At 37.5% G+C, this 17,175-nt stretch overlaps 1 protein-coding gene across 6 annotated transcripts in view; it reads right to left on the reverse strand.

The window, feature by feature from the left end:
- UBXN2B (UBX domain protein 2B) overlaps positions 1-16,776 on the reverse strand; it is a 28,842-nt gene extending 12,066 nt beyond the window's left edge. Inside the window, exons 1-8 of one of the 6 annotated variants that reach the window (XM_023648563.2) lie at positions 16,618-16,758; positions 14,717-14,789; positions 10,792-10,895; positions 9,348-9,412; positions 7,934-8,005; positions 4,874-5,024; positions 2,914-2,997; positions 1,758-1,867 (exon numbers count right to left, since the gene is read on the reverse strand). In XM_023648563.2, the coding sequence (XP_023504331.1) occupies positions 1,758-1,867; positions 2,914-2,997; positions 4,874-5,024; positions 7,934-7,950 (362 nt within the window). In that variant the 5' untranslated portion in view covers positions 7,951-8,005; positions 9,348-9,412; positions 10,792-10,895; positions 14,717-14,789; positions 16,618-16,758. Of the gene's footprint in view, positions 1-1,313; positions 1,405-1,757; positions 1,868-2,913; positions 2,998-4,873; positions 5,025-7,933; positions 8,006-9,347; positions 9,413-10,791; positions 10,896-14,716; positions 14,790-16,617 lie in introns of all 6 variants that reach the window. The other 5 variants (XM_023648564.2, XM_070221520.1, XR_011421278.1 and 2 more) reach the window with 5 other exon arrangements.
- Between the last annotated feature and the right edge of the window lie 399 nt (positions 16,777-17,175).

The following is a 17,175-nucleotide window of genomic DNA, read 5'->3' on the forward strand; positions in this document are numbered from 1 at the left end:
ACATTTTGTTCTGTTTGGAACTTTACCGTGTCTCAGACTGCAATGTCATTTATAGTAATTAAGCTGCCAGCTTCACAGACCTCATTATCCTGTTGCTGTCTGTCACATTTACATGAGTAGTGCTAGACTGCACGTAGGTGCAAACTATCTGACTCCATCAAGTCTCATGGTGTGGTCATTTATACATTGAAATGTATAATTTTATGATAGATTACTTTCCTTTGTTTCTTCATATATTTAAGATAGAATACTATATAAATTGTTGGGAAATAATATGCGTAGATAGATTATATTATCTGAGTTCTTCTTTGAGGATAGTGAAGACGGTGTTACAAAATATTTGGGGACAATGATAATACAGTTGGCAAACACTATCTGACATCAATAACTTTTTTTAAGGAGTCTTTCATAAAACTGTTCTTGATCATAATTTGTACTTGAGGATAAAGTGTGGCTCAGATAAACTGGATTTGAGGATATGGTGTGGCTCAAATAAAAAAGTTCTTTTAGTATACCATGATTGCTTGAACATTAGCCTATGAAGTTTATGCATTATTATCATTTAACAATAAATTAGTTTTGATCTATATTATAGTACATTCATCATAAACGTGTTCTTTTCTTCCACTGTCCTGAAACAAGCATCGATGTCCACAGTAAGGCTGATCCTCACTTAGCAGGTGAACACTTCCCCTCTCAGTCACTCCGGGCTCTTCCCAGGGACTCTGCCGGCTGCCGAGTCCAGAGCATGAATTTAAACTATTATAGCTTTGTATTTGCCACCACCAGATACTCCTCCCAGGACTACTTCCCACCTTTCTCAATGACTTCCGCATATGGCTTACAGCATTTCTTGCCTTTTTTTGGCACCCTGACATTATCCTTGGAGAATTCAAAGTCAAAACTTATGCAACTTAGTGTTCTAAAATACCTTTCCTTCAGGTCCCTGACTACCTCAACTCCCCTGAGGTTCATCTCCCTGCCACTTCAGCCACTCTCCTTGGACATATTTTATCACTTGGAAAAGCGCCACCTTCAGTTCCTGCATGGAGCATAACATCCTACTCCAGGCCCTTCACTGCTACTTAAACCTCCCAGTTCATCACCAACTTATGTCTTAAGTTGTATTTCCACTTAGGAATGATCACGCTGTCAGCTAGTGAAAGCAGAAGCAGAAAAGCCTTTATAATCATAGCAAAATGACTTGGTTCCTCATCCTTTAGCAAGAAGGCCTGGTGAGTAACGACGTTCTTTAGATGGGTCAGAGCACTGTATACCTGGTTTACTTTCACAAAGTAGAACTTCAAACTAACCTTTCAAAATCTTCTGCCAGCAGTAATGCCACTTTAAAAGACTGCTAATATAAGTTGCTGAATTTCAGGCATACATGCAATGAGAGTCACCCTGTCAACAGTAAGCAGGACAGTGGCTTAGCGGATGGGTAGCTACATGCTAATCAATTCACTGATTTATGACATTGAGATGTTTCTTCTCGGAATTGGGAGAAGAGCTTCATCAGACTTTAAAAGGGGACCAGTGTCACTGTCTCTCCCCCCAAGATCCAGTGACTCACAAATAGCAATTTATCCTTTATATACTTAAAAATGCCCTTCCCCCGGCAATCACTTACATAATATATTCCAGTATCTAACTCTTACAAACCCGTAGTACATTCACTACTGAACAGCATCTGTAAAAAAAAAAAAAAAAAAAGCCCCACCTAAAGTAGCCAATAAAATACAAATAATACATCTTACCCTCTCTTAACAGACTCCAGAAATTGAGCATTTGTTGGGTCACTGTAAGGTCTCAATTCTCCATCATCTAAGCTGAAACCATTGCTCCACAGTTTAAGCAAAATCTGAACCTTGTGAGCATAGGAAAAAAAGATAAACGCAAGAATCCATCTGCATTAAACCACTTTAAGTTTCAAATGTGATATTTCACAATATATTAAACCATCTACTTAATTTAAAATATGCAGTTATTTGCACTATTATTTATTCATAGTTAAAATAAAGACATAAACCATGTGTGTTTGCTTAGCAGATCTGTATTTAGCATAACAAACTGACAATGGCTGAAATACCAAAAGTCCCACAGCTGGACCCTGGCCTTGAAGTACAATTATTTCTAGTTCACTGAGAAAACGAAGGCAATGAGAGCACCCAGCTGTCACTCAACACCCACCCTTCTTCTTCATCTGTGCCCATGTTATTCTCTGCCAGAGCTTAAATATTCATGCGAACGGGCAAGACAGAATTTCCAGTGATGCTCCAGGGCTAAACTATACATTTTTACAATGACACTGTAACTCCAAAATTTCAAAAGGCAACAGAAACAAAGAATCACTTGAGGTGTTTCTATGTTTAGAACTCAGCTTATTCTATATTATGACAGTATACCATTTATAATTATTGGAACATATATATAAGCTTTCTTTTTGTTTTTGGAGGAAGATTAGCCCTGAGGTAACATCTGCTGCCAATCCTCCTCTTTTTGCTGAGGAAGACTGGTCCGGAGCTAAAATCTGTACCCAACTTCCTCCACGTTATATGTGGGATGCCTCCTACAGCATGGCTTGACAAGTGGTGCCTAGGTCTGCACCCGGGATCCGAAATGGCAAACCCTAGGCTGCCAAAGTGGAAGGTGTGAACTTAACCACTGTGCCACTGGGCCAGCCCCTATATAAGCTTATTTTGACAGTGACTCATATGTTCTTTCAACAAATAATTACATATCTATAAGTGCAGGGCACAACTGAGATACAAAATATAAAATTTAAGATTGAAAACTTATACATTAATGTTTTAAAAAGAGATTACATTTACATTATCAATTTTTAATTTCAAAACAAACAACAGTAACTAGACGAAAATATCTCTAATTGGTCATTTTGATTACTGTACCTACATCTTGCAGCTGATTTTCTCCATAGATGTACTCAGACCGCTTACAAAAGGAGTTACCCAATCGGTATCCTCCACCTGTAAAGGACTGAAGCACACAGCAAGTGATGAAAAATCCACTTTATTAAGCAAAGTGTTATGATAATATGTGATATATATTTTAAAACTAGATCAACTGTAATTAGCCAAACTGGTTTACACTTTCCAGGGAAATTTTATATTAAAATGAAAGTCTCATGCTATAGATAAGTATACACAAGCAAGAAATTCTGTTTTTTCCCATAAAAACATTAGTAACTCAAGCTGAATTAACTTTGGCCACCCTTAAACTAAGAAATGTATTTATACACTGAAACATATATTTTGAAGTATAAGCAGACTTTAAAAAGCCACCATTAATATTTTATAGTCTTATAAATAAGTCTTATAATAGAAGTCTTATAATACAAATTATAATGCTTAAATAATATTTCATGAAGTAAATAACAGTTTCACAGAGTAAAGGAAGAATTTTATAAATGGGTATAAACTACCCTGAAGAAAAGCTCTATACTTACCTTATAATTTCCTTTTATTCAACTGTACCAAATAAACTATGATTGCACATTTTATTTTACTATGCTAATCACTAAGTCGTCTATTTTTCAGGCAGTAGGACAGCTTATGAAGTAAAAATATCACACTTTAAATCACCACTTATGAGTGAGCTTTTAATTATTACATTGCCTTCTATCCTACAGACTAAATAATATCAATTCCACATTTTTCTCACAGAATTGGAGAACTTGCAAGAACTAAAATTACCTTAGACCTGACAGAAAGAATTTCAAGCTATTGGTAAATAATGAAATGAAAACTAAAATTTATGTTTCATTTAGAATAGCAGTTCTCAACAGTAGATGTACTGTCCCAATTACCAAGAGGCTTTTTTGAAAGACACATGCCTAGGCACACCTGAAACCTACCCAACTGTGACACCTTGAGGCCACGTGGTAGTTTAGAAAACCTCGGTTGAGAAATGCTAATTGTAAGAATATATGACAATTATACACAAAAAGACACATGATATCTTCTTTAATATACCAATAGTGTATCAGTCGATAGATGGAAAAGCTACATAAAAGTTTTATAGACATTTAAGAAGGTACAAAGGCAGTTCAATAGAGGAAGGTGAGCCTTTTCAACAATAATGAAGCAATTAGACATCCATAAGTAGAATAATGAACCTTGACGTAAAATTAACTCAAAATGTACCATAGGTTTAAACATAAAATATAAAACTATAAAACTTTTCTATATAACATAGGAGAAAATCTTTGGGACCTATAGTTAGGTAGGTGAAGAGTTCCTAGACAAGACACCAAAAGCATAATCCATAAAAGAAAAAAAAGGGATAAACTTACAACTTTGCTGTGTTGAAAAACCTTGATTAGAAGGTGAAAAGACAGGCTAAGCCTAGGAGAAAATATTTGCAAACCATATATCTGACAAAAGATTCATACCTATTAAAACGTATAGAGAACTCTCAAACAATTTTGTTTGTAACAAAACAAACAACTCAAGTTGAAAATGGGCAAAAGTCATGAAGACACATTTTACTGAAGACGGCAATAAAGATAAGCACATGAAAAGACGGCCAACATCACAGGCCATTAAGGAAGATGCAAACGAACATTATTAGCCATTGGGGAAAGGTACACAGGACCTCTCTGCATACTTTTTGCAAATTCCTGTGAGTCTGTAATTATTTCAAAATGAACAGGTAAACAGAGAAATTGCATAGAAATGTAAGAAACTGCCTCAACTTTCAATCACTAATAGAAAGAATACAATCTTACAAAAATGAATCAAATATTTAAAACAGAAAGATACAGTTAGAAAAAGAATGTTTACAAAGAATGTAAAAAACTACAGAGGAGATTAAATATATAAATAGCATGCTCAGTTTTAAAATTAGCACTCACCTTAGATTTGTCATCACCTGAAGCTCTTGTGGCTTCATTCAGAGGGACAGCGCCATGCTCCCTCGCCTCTTTGAAAAGTTCATTCACGATTTTCCCAGTTGAAGGTCGAACTATATGTAATCCACTGTATCCGTGTTCGCCTGAATAGAACCTTTAAACATTATAGCTCATGAATAAAAACTTAGACTACAGACAAAAACTACTTTAAAAAGCCACACAGTCTTAAGATTAACTTTTATTTAAAAAGACTGACTTCTGTGGAAACATTTAATTTTAAAAGTGGGATTAAGGTATTACGCAGTAAATATTCCACCCACTTTCTCGTGGAGTTTGTGGAGATTCTGGTAGCAAGCTCAGCATCTGGCTTGTTTCTTCCTCCCTCACCCTCTGTAACTGCTTGTCAGATGCATCTCTTTCCCAGCTTAAGCGCTTTTGGTGTGGTGGGGAAAAGCAGTATTGACAGCGGAAGCTAGGTCTCTTCCCTTGAGGAATCCACACTCAGTAGGGACCTAATTAGTGCAGAGACCTGTAGATTTGATCACGTAAACATCTAAATCCAGGCATAGAGGGTTTACTCCTCAGAGATTTTTGGATTGAAAAATTGTAACCCCCTGTGTTAAATGTAAATAATTTATAGACTAGGCAAATTTTTCAGTGTATTAAGTATGTAGTGACTAATTTGTACTGACTCCAACTTCATAGTGGTCCCAGGAAACATAAAAATTTCCTTTACCCTAGATTAGTACCCCATGTGAGCTTTCAAGATCTTTTTCAATTAAGAATATCAGAGAATACAACCAATGAAATATCACCATGGAGACTTCCAATATAAGACGACCATCCAGTTCCAAACTTGCACTGAACTGAGTGACAAAACAAAACAAAGGGGGAAATCATATCTGCACTGGAGACTAAGAATGGAGGTCACCTTCAAGACTTTCTCCAAAATTAGTATATGCAAAACTGAACAGAAAGAGGAAAAGGCAGACCAGCTTTCAATTCACTGCAAGTGAAGGAAAAACCCACCTGGAGAACAAGTGGACACCAGCACAACTGCACTAACATGAGGCTAGCTCATAACTGGTGGGGGCGGGGTGGGGATGGTGGTGGGGCGGGGATGGTGGTGTGGCGGGGATGGTGGTGGGGCGGCCTCCATCCTGCTCGTGCTCTGGGGAAGCACACTGAGGCCCGAGTTTACACAGAGCAGGAGCCACTGGAAGCCTTCCTGCCGAGCTTCTAGTGAGAGGGCTCAGCATAGTGAGCAAGGCCTAAAACTGCCACAGCTGACTCTTAAGACAAGCAGATGATTTCAGGCAGCTATGAGAAAGGTAGAGAAAGGGAAAGGAAAAAAGGGAGGAAGGGGAAGAGGAGTGAAAGGAAAGAAAAGAGAAAAGCAAAGCTCCCGCTGCAGCTATCTCCTTTTGTAGCTCCTTGGCTCCCTGTCCCACATCTCTAGTCTGCCAAGGTACAACTATACACCTCCTTTTTATCTCAGTCTTAGGGAGAAACACTACTGGAAAACCACACAGGAAAAGATCTACCACCTCCTTTGTGGTTAATGCTTTTTATTACGTGTTTAAGAAATCTTTGCCTACCTCAGGGTCATGAAGATACTCTATTTTCTTCTAGAAGTTTTATTGTTTTCCTTTTATATTTAGATCCACAATCCATCCGTTTCTCCTCTTTCATAATTAAGTATGCCTATATCCTTGACTCTCATTCTCTATTTAAAATCATCTCATCATCAAAATATTTGTCCACTCATGTAAATAGCAACCTCCCCTACACAGATGACTCTCAAACACGTTTTTAGCACCCTCTTACTTATGGTTCAGTGCTGTTTCTAAAAGCACCTACTTGAATTAAGTTCGTGTTTTCCAAAACTAAACCTATGTTCCCACATAAATCTTCCCATAACAATCACATCTTTCCTTGTATCACAGATTAAGAGCCTTGAAGTTTTCTCTTTTCAGTCACTTACTCCCTATAGCTCATGTCATCGAGTTTCTACAGTAAATTCTTTAAAATTATCCCACATTGATTTCACCCCTTCTCCTCCATTCTATTGATACCACCCTAATCCAAAATTTTATTACCACATTCCTGCAATTGTTTTCTTCTTGATTTCTTTGTCTCCTTATCCTGTTCTCCCCATCACTATTAATTTTATATTGTATCGCCACTCCTATTTTCCTAAAAGTAAATAATAATAATGGCTAACATTTATCAAGGGTTAACTATGTGCTCATTTAATCCTCATAACAATGGTATTTTCCTCATTTTACAGATAAGAAACTGAGCTTAGGGAATTTTAAAGATTTGTCCATTGGCAAAAGCTTATTAGACTACACAGAAAAAAAAAATAGAACTGAGGAGTGTCTATCTTTAGAATCAAAGCTTTTATCATTATATTATAGTGCTTATCATAATTTGAATTCAAAAACATATACTGGCTTTACACTGCCTTCTATAAAAACATAACTCTCCCTGGCCTTCAAGGCTGTACATGATGCGGCTGTATCCGGAACTGGCTGCATCCTTTGTAGGGCCCAGTGCCCAATGAAAGCGAGTCTCCTTGTTCACAATTTATTAAGAATTTCAAGACAGTAACAGCAAAGCATTAAACCAAACACGAGGCCTGTTAAGTGTGGGGCTCTGTGTGACTGCACAGGTGCCAGATCGAGGAAGCACGCCCCGGCAGAGCTCCACCTGTCCAAAATTATCTGCCACTAGGCAAATTGTTTTTCTACTACCGTTCTGCTGGTTCCTTTTCTGGTCCCTCTTGTTGCTTTTATTAATTCTTCCTGTGTGCCTGTTTGTTCCTAGAACTTTGTCCCTTGTTTTCTGTGCTTATCTCCATCCTAATACTCTTTTAAGGGCCAACGAAGTACCAACACTGAGCTAGACATCTTACACACTTTAATCTCATAATTAAATGAGATAGTATTTGGAATAGTATTCCCAAAACATTACTATCTAATGACTTGTAGAGCACATTTTTTTTAAGTTCTCACATTTCTGAACAAGGTGACAAATTAAGTTCTATTTGTGATAAATAACCTTTTTTGGATGAACATTAAAGCAGGTATCAGGCTATCTTTTGAGAGTTTTTCTGTAGATTCTGTTCCTCCTCTGTAAATTAAAAACACAGACCACATTATGTCTAGGCTTTCAGATAGCAAAAATTTATTGGCTTAAAATGACAATGGGCAGATAAATGTTTTGATATCTGATACTGCCCAAGAAGGTGGACCAAGAAAATAAGCACTGTTTTCTGTACCAAACAAAGCAGCAGACACGCAATGAAACCAGGTAAGCATCAATATCAAATATGAAATCAAACAAACCGTATACAAGGTATCAGAAAACATCATACTTCACAAAGAAAAAGATGACCAATAATTTGCTTCACATTGTATTTTAAGCAGATCAAACACAGCTTAAGCCTCAACCAGTATCATTTAAGGCAGCTCCTCCTTTTAGATATGTAAATAATTCCAGAGATCAAATCTGAGGCACAAAGTCCTAAAAACTGCATTATCAAATTATAACTATTGAAGGCAACATTGTTTCAGATAGCATAAATTAAAAAGAAAAAACTATTGATTAAAATATCTTAATTATTACATTTGGATACCAAGGAAAATATTAATACACTAATCTTATTATAAGAAGTCAAAGGAGTCAAATATTTTGACTTGTTATATCGTGAACAGATTAACTCATTTAAAATGTGCTCAAATTGGGGAAACAGCGGCCAAATAGTTAATCAGCAAAACTTCGGTACATACATATTTTAAGTATTTTCAAAACTTTGGAGAATGCATAAATTAAGGAAGCAGTTAGAATGTATAACATATATACAATCATGCGTCGCCTAATGACAGGGATACATTCTGAGAAATGCGTCTTTCAGGCGATTCCGTCGTGAGAACATCACAGAGTGTACTTACACAAATCTGGAAGGTATAGCCTGCTACACATCCAGGCTCTGTGGTACTGATCTTATGGGACCACTGTATTATGCAGCCCACTGTTGATCAAAACGTCATGTGGCGCATAACTGTATATATATTAATATATGTATGTATATATATACACACACATATGTATGTAAAGATACACATATAAGTCAAATAAAAACTAAATGAGGGGCCGGCCAGGTGGAGCAGCGGTTAAGTGTGCACGTTCCACTTCGGCAGCCTGGGGTTCACCCGTTTGGATCCCGGGTGCAGACATGGCATCGCTTGCCAAGCCATGCTGTGGTAGGCGTCCCACATATAAAGTAGAGGAAGATGGGCACAGAGGTTAGCTCAGGGCCAATCTTCCTCACCAAAAGAGGAGGATTGGCAGCAGTTAGCTCAGGGCTAATCTTTCTCAAAAACAAAAAAAACCCAAAAAAACTCAATGAAAGAATAGGCTATTCAAATAGTGCCAAGATAACAACTTGCAGATTACAAAGGAAAAACTGTACCTTACAATCGAGTGATGTGGTGGTCAGCAACTTAACCAAGTGAATATCATCAATAGTGAGAAAACCTGAAATTATATGGCTCCTGATGTGACATAATAAATAACAGACAGTATCACTTACTAGTATTCTTGAAAAACAAGTTTAACAAGAATCTAATCATGAAAAAATAATGATCTTGAATGTGGGACATTTTACAAGACACCTGATCTGGACTCTCCAAAAAAGTCAATGTACTAAATTTTAGATTATACAGAAGAGCTAAAAGCAAACAACAAAAAGGTGGAGAGAATGCTCTGGATTCAGATTCAGAACAGGCATAATTAAACAGAATTCCTGGCCCTTGGCTGTATCCTAAATCCAAAAACTGTTCTAAGAGATCTCTGTCTATGGACTACATAGTAAATGATTCCACGAAACTACTGTTCATGTTCTAAGGTGGGATATGTTATCAAGGTTATAAAGGAGCGGGAGCTTCTTCTTAGGGGACGCACGCTAATGTATTTAGGGGTGAAGTGTTATGACAGCTGCTATTTACTTTCAAGTAGCTGAAGCATATACAGCATTCATTGTACTAAGCTTCTGGTTATCTACGGATTTGAAAATTTGTAAAATAAAAAGCTCACGGAAAATTATAATATTATTCTTTCTTCTCATTCTCCAGAAAGATATGTCATTTTTATCTCCTCTACAGAAAGAAAAGATGTGAAGTAGTGACAAAAAAACAAACAAAAAAGAATTTCTAGTGAATTTTTCAAGTTTTGGTAAAATAACAGACTGCGAGAATGAAATATATTGGGAAAATTCAAGTTTCTCCTCAATAATGACATATGCAGTGCTAAAAAGACATTAACGAAAATATTCCTGGAAACAAGAAAACTCATGGCAATAAAATATATGTGGCCGTCACTTCTTAAATCTTCACAGTTGGTTTTTATAATAATTCAGGGATTTTAACAGCAACACTACCTAGGAGATTGCTTATTAGATGGGTCATCATCCAACAGAAGCATAGACAGATTCCCAAAGTTATAGATTCTTAAATGGAGGACAAAAGACACATGGGGGCTCCATGGATGTGTGTTTTAAGAAACAAAGAAACTGTTAAAAATGATTGACAAAATTGAACATAAACGTTTTGGGGGAGAGGGGCTGTAGCTTTTATCAGATCCTCAATGAATCCTATGACTCAAAAAAGAACCACTGTGCCCAAGAAAAATACTCTTCAATATATAATTATATGATGTCTACCAAAATATTAGGTATGCAAGATAACTTTTCCATGAGTTTCCTCTAGCTTTCTGACCACAGTTTTAGAAATAACACCTAAATAATATCTAAGAAATTACAGTTTTTAAAAAAATTCCCAAGGCCATTTAAAATAATTTGAGATTAGTGAACTAAAAAGGGATACAATTTTCAAAAACAAAAACAAAACAAAACTCACCTTTGAGGTGGTGTTCGCGGGCTTTTAAAGATGGCAGCTTTAGGTCTATCAGATTTGGAAGACTTGCATTTCACTTCATCTTCATATAATTCTGCCAAGGCCAACTATAAAATAACAGATTTGTTATAAAGTATTAACACTAGAAGTAAACTTTTCTACACAGCTAGAAGTTACGAGTAGAACATGAACTTGCAACTGAGTAGTTAAGACTTCTAATGAAAAATGAAGGCTGCTGCTTCAAAAGATGACTCTCTTTCAAAATGAAACCAGTGCATCTCTCGTTTTATAAAACTAACCAAAATGCCACATATACTAGAATAAATCAAAGCTACAATAATTATTTAATTATTTTTAATTAACTATTCAACAGTTTCAAAAACTGAATTTGGTAACAGATCATTTTCCAAGGTGGAATCACAATTCTTATAAAAATACTCGAAGATGTTTCCCACTAATGTTTGCTCTCGTCAGATCTCATAAAACTATTTCATTTAGCTGTTCAAGTTTTCAAAATCCAAGCACATAAAACAATTTCAAAATTATTCTATCTAAAAAAGTCTACCAGACATATAAATTTCATCAAGTTTAAGGTAATAAGCTTCTGAAAAGTAAAAGAAAGTGAATTATATATATCATTTATAACTTAAGAAAGGAATATTACCAAATTACGCATTATAGATATGAAGCTGGATATCTTCAAAATGAAATAAACAAAACATAGTTCTTGAAATGGGAATTTTAAGAAGTTACTCAAATATTTCAGCATTAAGTTATTTTGTTCCCACTTTTGACATCTTTGGGTGCCAAAAACTCAAAAACTGTCCTTGAAGCCCCTGTGACTATTCAATTTATAATTGGCATGACTATAATCTTTGGGAAATCTTTTGGAAAGAAGAAAAAGAAAAAACCCAGATAAAGTGCTCCTTCCAGAAACACAAGGGATATGAAAACAACCTCCACAATTTTCCTCAATAGGAAAAGAAGAATAGAGAATGGGGGAAAAGTTAATTCTTTCATGATTGTATTACTCAACTTTTAAAATATACACACAAGAAAACAAAAATGAAAAGCTTTATTTTTATCTAATTTTTTTACCCCTACTCCACCCCCTATACACGTACATCAACTTTCGTATTTCTAACATGGCAATTTTGCTAGAAATCCTAATTATAAAAGTGTTTTGTAATCCAGAAGAACTGAATTAAAACCCTAACTTAGGCTCTTGTGTGACAGGCAAATTTTTTAACTTCTCTGAGCCTTAGTTCCCTTTAAATGTCCACACACAAAAAATTACCTTAGAGGGTCATTTTACGGATTACATAATGTATGTGAAGCACAAGGAAAGTAGTCCATTACTAGAAGATATTATTGGAAGATGTTTAGCAATGATTACATCAGTGTTTCATTTTCCCCAAGATTTCTTTGCTTCCTGCAGTGTTATCTATTTATCTTGTATGGTCTTTTCCCACCTTGTCCCGTCCAAAAGACAAAAAAACAAAACAAATGAGGGAGAAGAGACAGAGAGAGACAGACAGACAGACAGACACTCTGGCTGACCACTTGGGTTTGAAGTTTTCAGAAATTTTACCTCCCTGTAATCTCTTCACAGCACTATTCCTTTAGGGATTTCCTCTGGAGCTGATTATATTTCAGCTCTATGAATTTTACGTGATTCCTAGTCCCACCAATGGAAATGCTACCTGTATTTCAAAGGCCCATTTCAGCCATCCTTCACAAAACCTTATTTTCTTAGTTAAATGATATTTCTTTTCTAAATCCTCATAGGATGGCCTATCCTATTATTGACATTTATATTAAACATTATATTGTCATTACCTGTATACTTTTCTTATTATTTTATCCCCCCTCTTGTATGTTAGGTTTCCAAATTGTTTCCAACATACTTAATAGGCAGCCAACAAATTCACATTGAATTACATAGACTATAACAGAACATGAATGATAGAGATATAGATAGAATAAAGTTACAGATTTTAAAATTGAGATATTTGCTATACAGTTTTATAACTTATTTTGTGTGTGTGTGAGGAAGATTGGCTCTGAGCTAACAGCTGTTGCCAATCTTCCTCTTTTTGCTTCAGGAAGATTGTTGCTGAGCTAACACCTGTGGCAATCTTCCTCTATTTTACGTGGGATGCCGCCACAGTGTAGCTTGATGAGCAGTGCTAGGTCCGTGCTGGGATCTGAACCTGTAAACCGCGGGCTGCCAAAGCGGAGCTGGCGAACTTAACCATTACACCACTGGGCCAGCCCCTATACCTTATTTTTCGCTTTAAGAAGATTTGAATAAACTGTCAATCAAATAATAATTTTCTTCTGTGAAATAAACAAATAAGGCAAAGAATGCCTTTGACTCCATGGAATGTGGAATATTAACTATGGAATACATAGGAATATATATACATAGAAATATAATATAGGGATATTTAGGAATATGGAGAAAATTATATTAGAGCAGGGAGTCCACCTAGCTGAAACATCCTGGTTACTAATGCTACATCCTTAACTTAAAGGAAAATGAATGATATTTAGAGGGAATTAATGCCAGGACTCACGATGTCCCTATAGCACCATATGGCATAAGTCCATTAGTAAATACTATAAAGAATTTTTTTTTTTTTATAAGAAAGATTGGCCCTGAGCTAGCACCTGTTTCCAATCTTCCTCTTTTTGCTTGAAGAATACTGGCCCTGAGCTAACATGTGCCTATTTTCCTCTATTTTGTACGTGGGATGCTGCCACAGCATGTCTTGACGAGTGGTGTAGGTCCACGCCGAGGATCCAAATTTAACCACTACACCACCAGGCTGGCCCCAAGAAACTTAACGTATATTATTTGTCATAGCAAATGCCACCACACCAGAAGAGGAAATGATTATTTAAACCCTCAAAACAAACTAAAGTACTGGTCAAAACCAACAGGACAACAAAATCTCAGTCAAAGAGATAAAAATACGTGCATTGCGAAGTAATGATGCATTGTGAATGATTATGACAGCGTGTTCCACAAGCTAAACAATTAGATTACGAAGATATTTCAATTACACAGAGAGAATAAAGTATGTAAACTTTGATAATCTCTTCTCCAGAATTCGAAATGTGAAGAATGTGAAAAGAAACCTGAAGGCAAAGTCATTGAGAGTGAGGAAATCAAGTTTATAGCAAAAGATTAAAGTACTGGAATTCTCAGTCTTAGAGTGACAACTTCCAGAAGGTATAAAGAGGGTTTTTTATACACCATAGCAATATCACCATCACCCAAGGAACTCTGAAAAATGCAGATGCTCAAGCCCCACCCTAGATCTAATGAATCAGAAACTCTGGGGTAGGGCCCAGCACTCTTAGCTTTCACAAGCCTTCCAGGTGATTCTGATGCACACTAAAATTGAGAACCAATGACAGGGTATATGGATATCCAAGAGGATTAGGGTTAGTGTTGTCAGGAACAATCCCTCCCCAAACTTTCCCACTAAATGGTTCCCAACTGGGGGGATGGAGGGAGCTAAGATCTACTCTTGGTTTGATATCCACAGGAGATTTCTGCAGTTTGTAACTCTGAGGCTCCTGGTACAAGGAGGCTTTCTGGAAGAGAACTATCCATCTCTCCTGATTGGGCTCAATAAATCCTACACTGCAATGGCAGCTAAGACATATGTACGTGAGAGTACTTTTGCCTGTTCCAATTAGTAACACATCACCCTTTATAATACCGTGACAGACTCAGAGCAAGCTGCCAGTAAGCTCAAAGTAAGCAGTATCTACTGAAAACTGCACTAACCAGGTAACTCTTCAAATAAACATGGCTAGATTAAACAATAACAAGATAATCCAAAAATACTCAATATCCACGAAACTAGTTGGGGAGAAGAACATTATTCAATTCTTTTAAACCTTTGATACATACTCTATTTCTTCATACGTCATCACTTTGGTTGTTTTCAGCTTTCTTTGCAAGTTCTTCACATTCTTATTAAATTCTAAAGGAAAGATTATCAATACTTAGTATATTTGATACACCAACTCACATTCATAAAAAAAATCAGTTATCTACCTACCAACCTACCTACCAGAAAGTAGATGAAAAAAATCTCTATCTTCTCATTTATGGTGGAAAGAAAGGCATTCTCACAATTAGCAACATCTGCCTGAATATCTCCAACAATTAATCCTATACTCCATTGGGTTAAGCCTGTAAATTTGTTAAGTATCAGGTGGTCATTAACCAAACTATTCTCCCTTTTCACATAAAAAGAAAAAATGTATTTAAATTAGAGAAAGGATATTAAGTTACATAGTTTTAACTTTAATGGCATTAGAATGGACTAACCAGCAAAAGTTACAGTATTTTTCTCCTTTAAGGGGAAAGGAACCAAATATTTACCAAGCAAGTACTGAGCCAGGATAATATGGAGTTGTGCACAGGCACTTTATAGACGTTACTTTATTTCATTCTTGACACCACCACCATCACCCCTAGTTTACGAATAAAGACACTGAGGATCAAAGAGGTTAAGACATTTCTCCATATTCACACGGCTACTAAGTGGCAGGACCAAAACGCAAACTGAAGTTGCTCTGACCAGAAACTCCATTTTTCCCCAACATCCCATGCTGCCTCTTAGTGCTGGCAGTCCACAACAGAAAAGATGAGGTAGATGATGGTTTCCTATTCCTTGATTCTGTTTACTACCACTGAATTGACTTATGGGCAACGGAACTACTCCACACTGTGTTCATCTCCTAACCTAACACTGAGCTTTCCTTTCTCCAAATTCCTCATTTTATGCACTGCTTATTTTGGCACTCAATCATACTCCATCTTAAAATGTTATGTTAAATAATAGTCATATCTTATTTCTGCAAAAAATAGGTAGAAATGTCTTTTACACTTCTATCCCCTTCTAGTGTCCATACCAGCTGTGGATTTGATGTTCCATTTATCTCTGCATTCCCCAGAGCTTAGCGGTATGTTACACGCAGGTGGTCAACACATGTTTGCTCAAAGAAGGAGAATGAAGGTGTGACTATAAAGTAATAGAACTTTTCAACAAAGGCTTGTGGATTCAGAGTCATTTATTTTTAATTATGGCTCCTTATAGATGTTTACTTGTTAAATTTTATCCATCATCTTACATAAGGAGACAGAAAAAAAGGCTAAACTGAGCCAAGTATTATTAAGCATCTGATAAAGATTTGGTGCACTTGTATTTGGCTAAAAAAATGTCAGTGTACTCTAACATTATAAAGTTTTATCTCCTCGTTTCTTATGTACAATGTTTTATAGACTGTAGCTTGCACAACTAGGCTGTGCAGCCATAGGATGAAATACTCTAGTTCACCCCTTTAAAAGGTAAAAGCTATCTGATAAAAAGGAACCATTTTTATATTAAAGTAATGAAGACAGAAACAGCAGCCAAGGCAAGATCAAACACGCATACACGTTGACTTCTTAAGTGATCGCTGATGTCCCCAAGCCACAGTAAAGCTTCAGCAGTAAGTCTCCTGCAGGAAGCATCCACCCGTGAACCATTCAGTGCACCCCACAAAAGGCCATTCTAAAGGCACAGCTGCTTCTTACATTGCAAATAGGGAGGAGGGGAAACGCGGCCGCAGGACCATAGTCGGGCTCGGGCACTCGTTTCCACCAACACCACGGTGCGATGCGCCGCCCTGGGGAGATCCGCGGCACCTGTGCCGGAGTCCCAATTCTGTCCCCAGGTGAGGTCTGGGGCAGGCTCGGCCGAGGCCACAGGTGGCCTCCCACACGCACCCATCCGCGCTGTCCCCCGCCGCCGCTCGCCTCACCTGCAAGTCCCGCGCGCTCGGGGGCCGCGGCCCAGGGGTCCTCCGGTCCTGCTCGCACGGCTGGGCGCCGCCGCCTTCCGCCATCTTCCACCCGCTCGCCGGCCCCGCTGCGGACGCGACGCGCCTCCCGCGACTTCCGGGGCCGGTTGCCTGGCAACCGCGGGGAGGGCGGACCCCGCTCACCCTTCGCTTCCGGCGCCCGCCCACGTGTCCTGTCCTCGTTTTTCTCATGAGGGAAATTGGCTCAGAGAGTTTCTCTGCGGAGGAACCTCTGCGTGAGGCTACTGGTCTCTCTGCAGCGTGCCTGAAGGTGCCGGCGGCCGCCCTAGGGAGCAGCCTAGACTTGCAGGTTCTTTTAACTGAATAGTGAAAACGTCCTTTGTTGCAACCTTACTATTCTAGTTTTGGTCAAATTCTCTCATCTTACCCACCAAGGACTGGGTGGTACTTCACCCCCAAAGCGTGAATTGGTGTTGATGACGAACAACCCTGTAAACACTCTTTGCAATCAGAACCAGTTTACTAAACCCTCTTCATTCATCTGAGATTTATTTAAAC

This window comes from Equus caballus, chromosome 9 (assembly GCF_041296265.1).
Source record: "Equus caballus isolate H_3958 breed thoroughbred chromosome 9, TB-T2T, whole genome shotgun sequence".
NCBI lineage: Eukaryota > Metazoa > Chordata > Mammalia > Perissodactyla > Equidae > Equus > Equus caballus.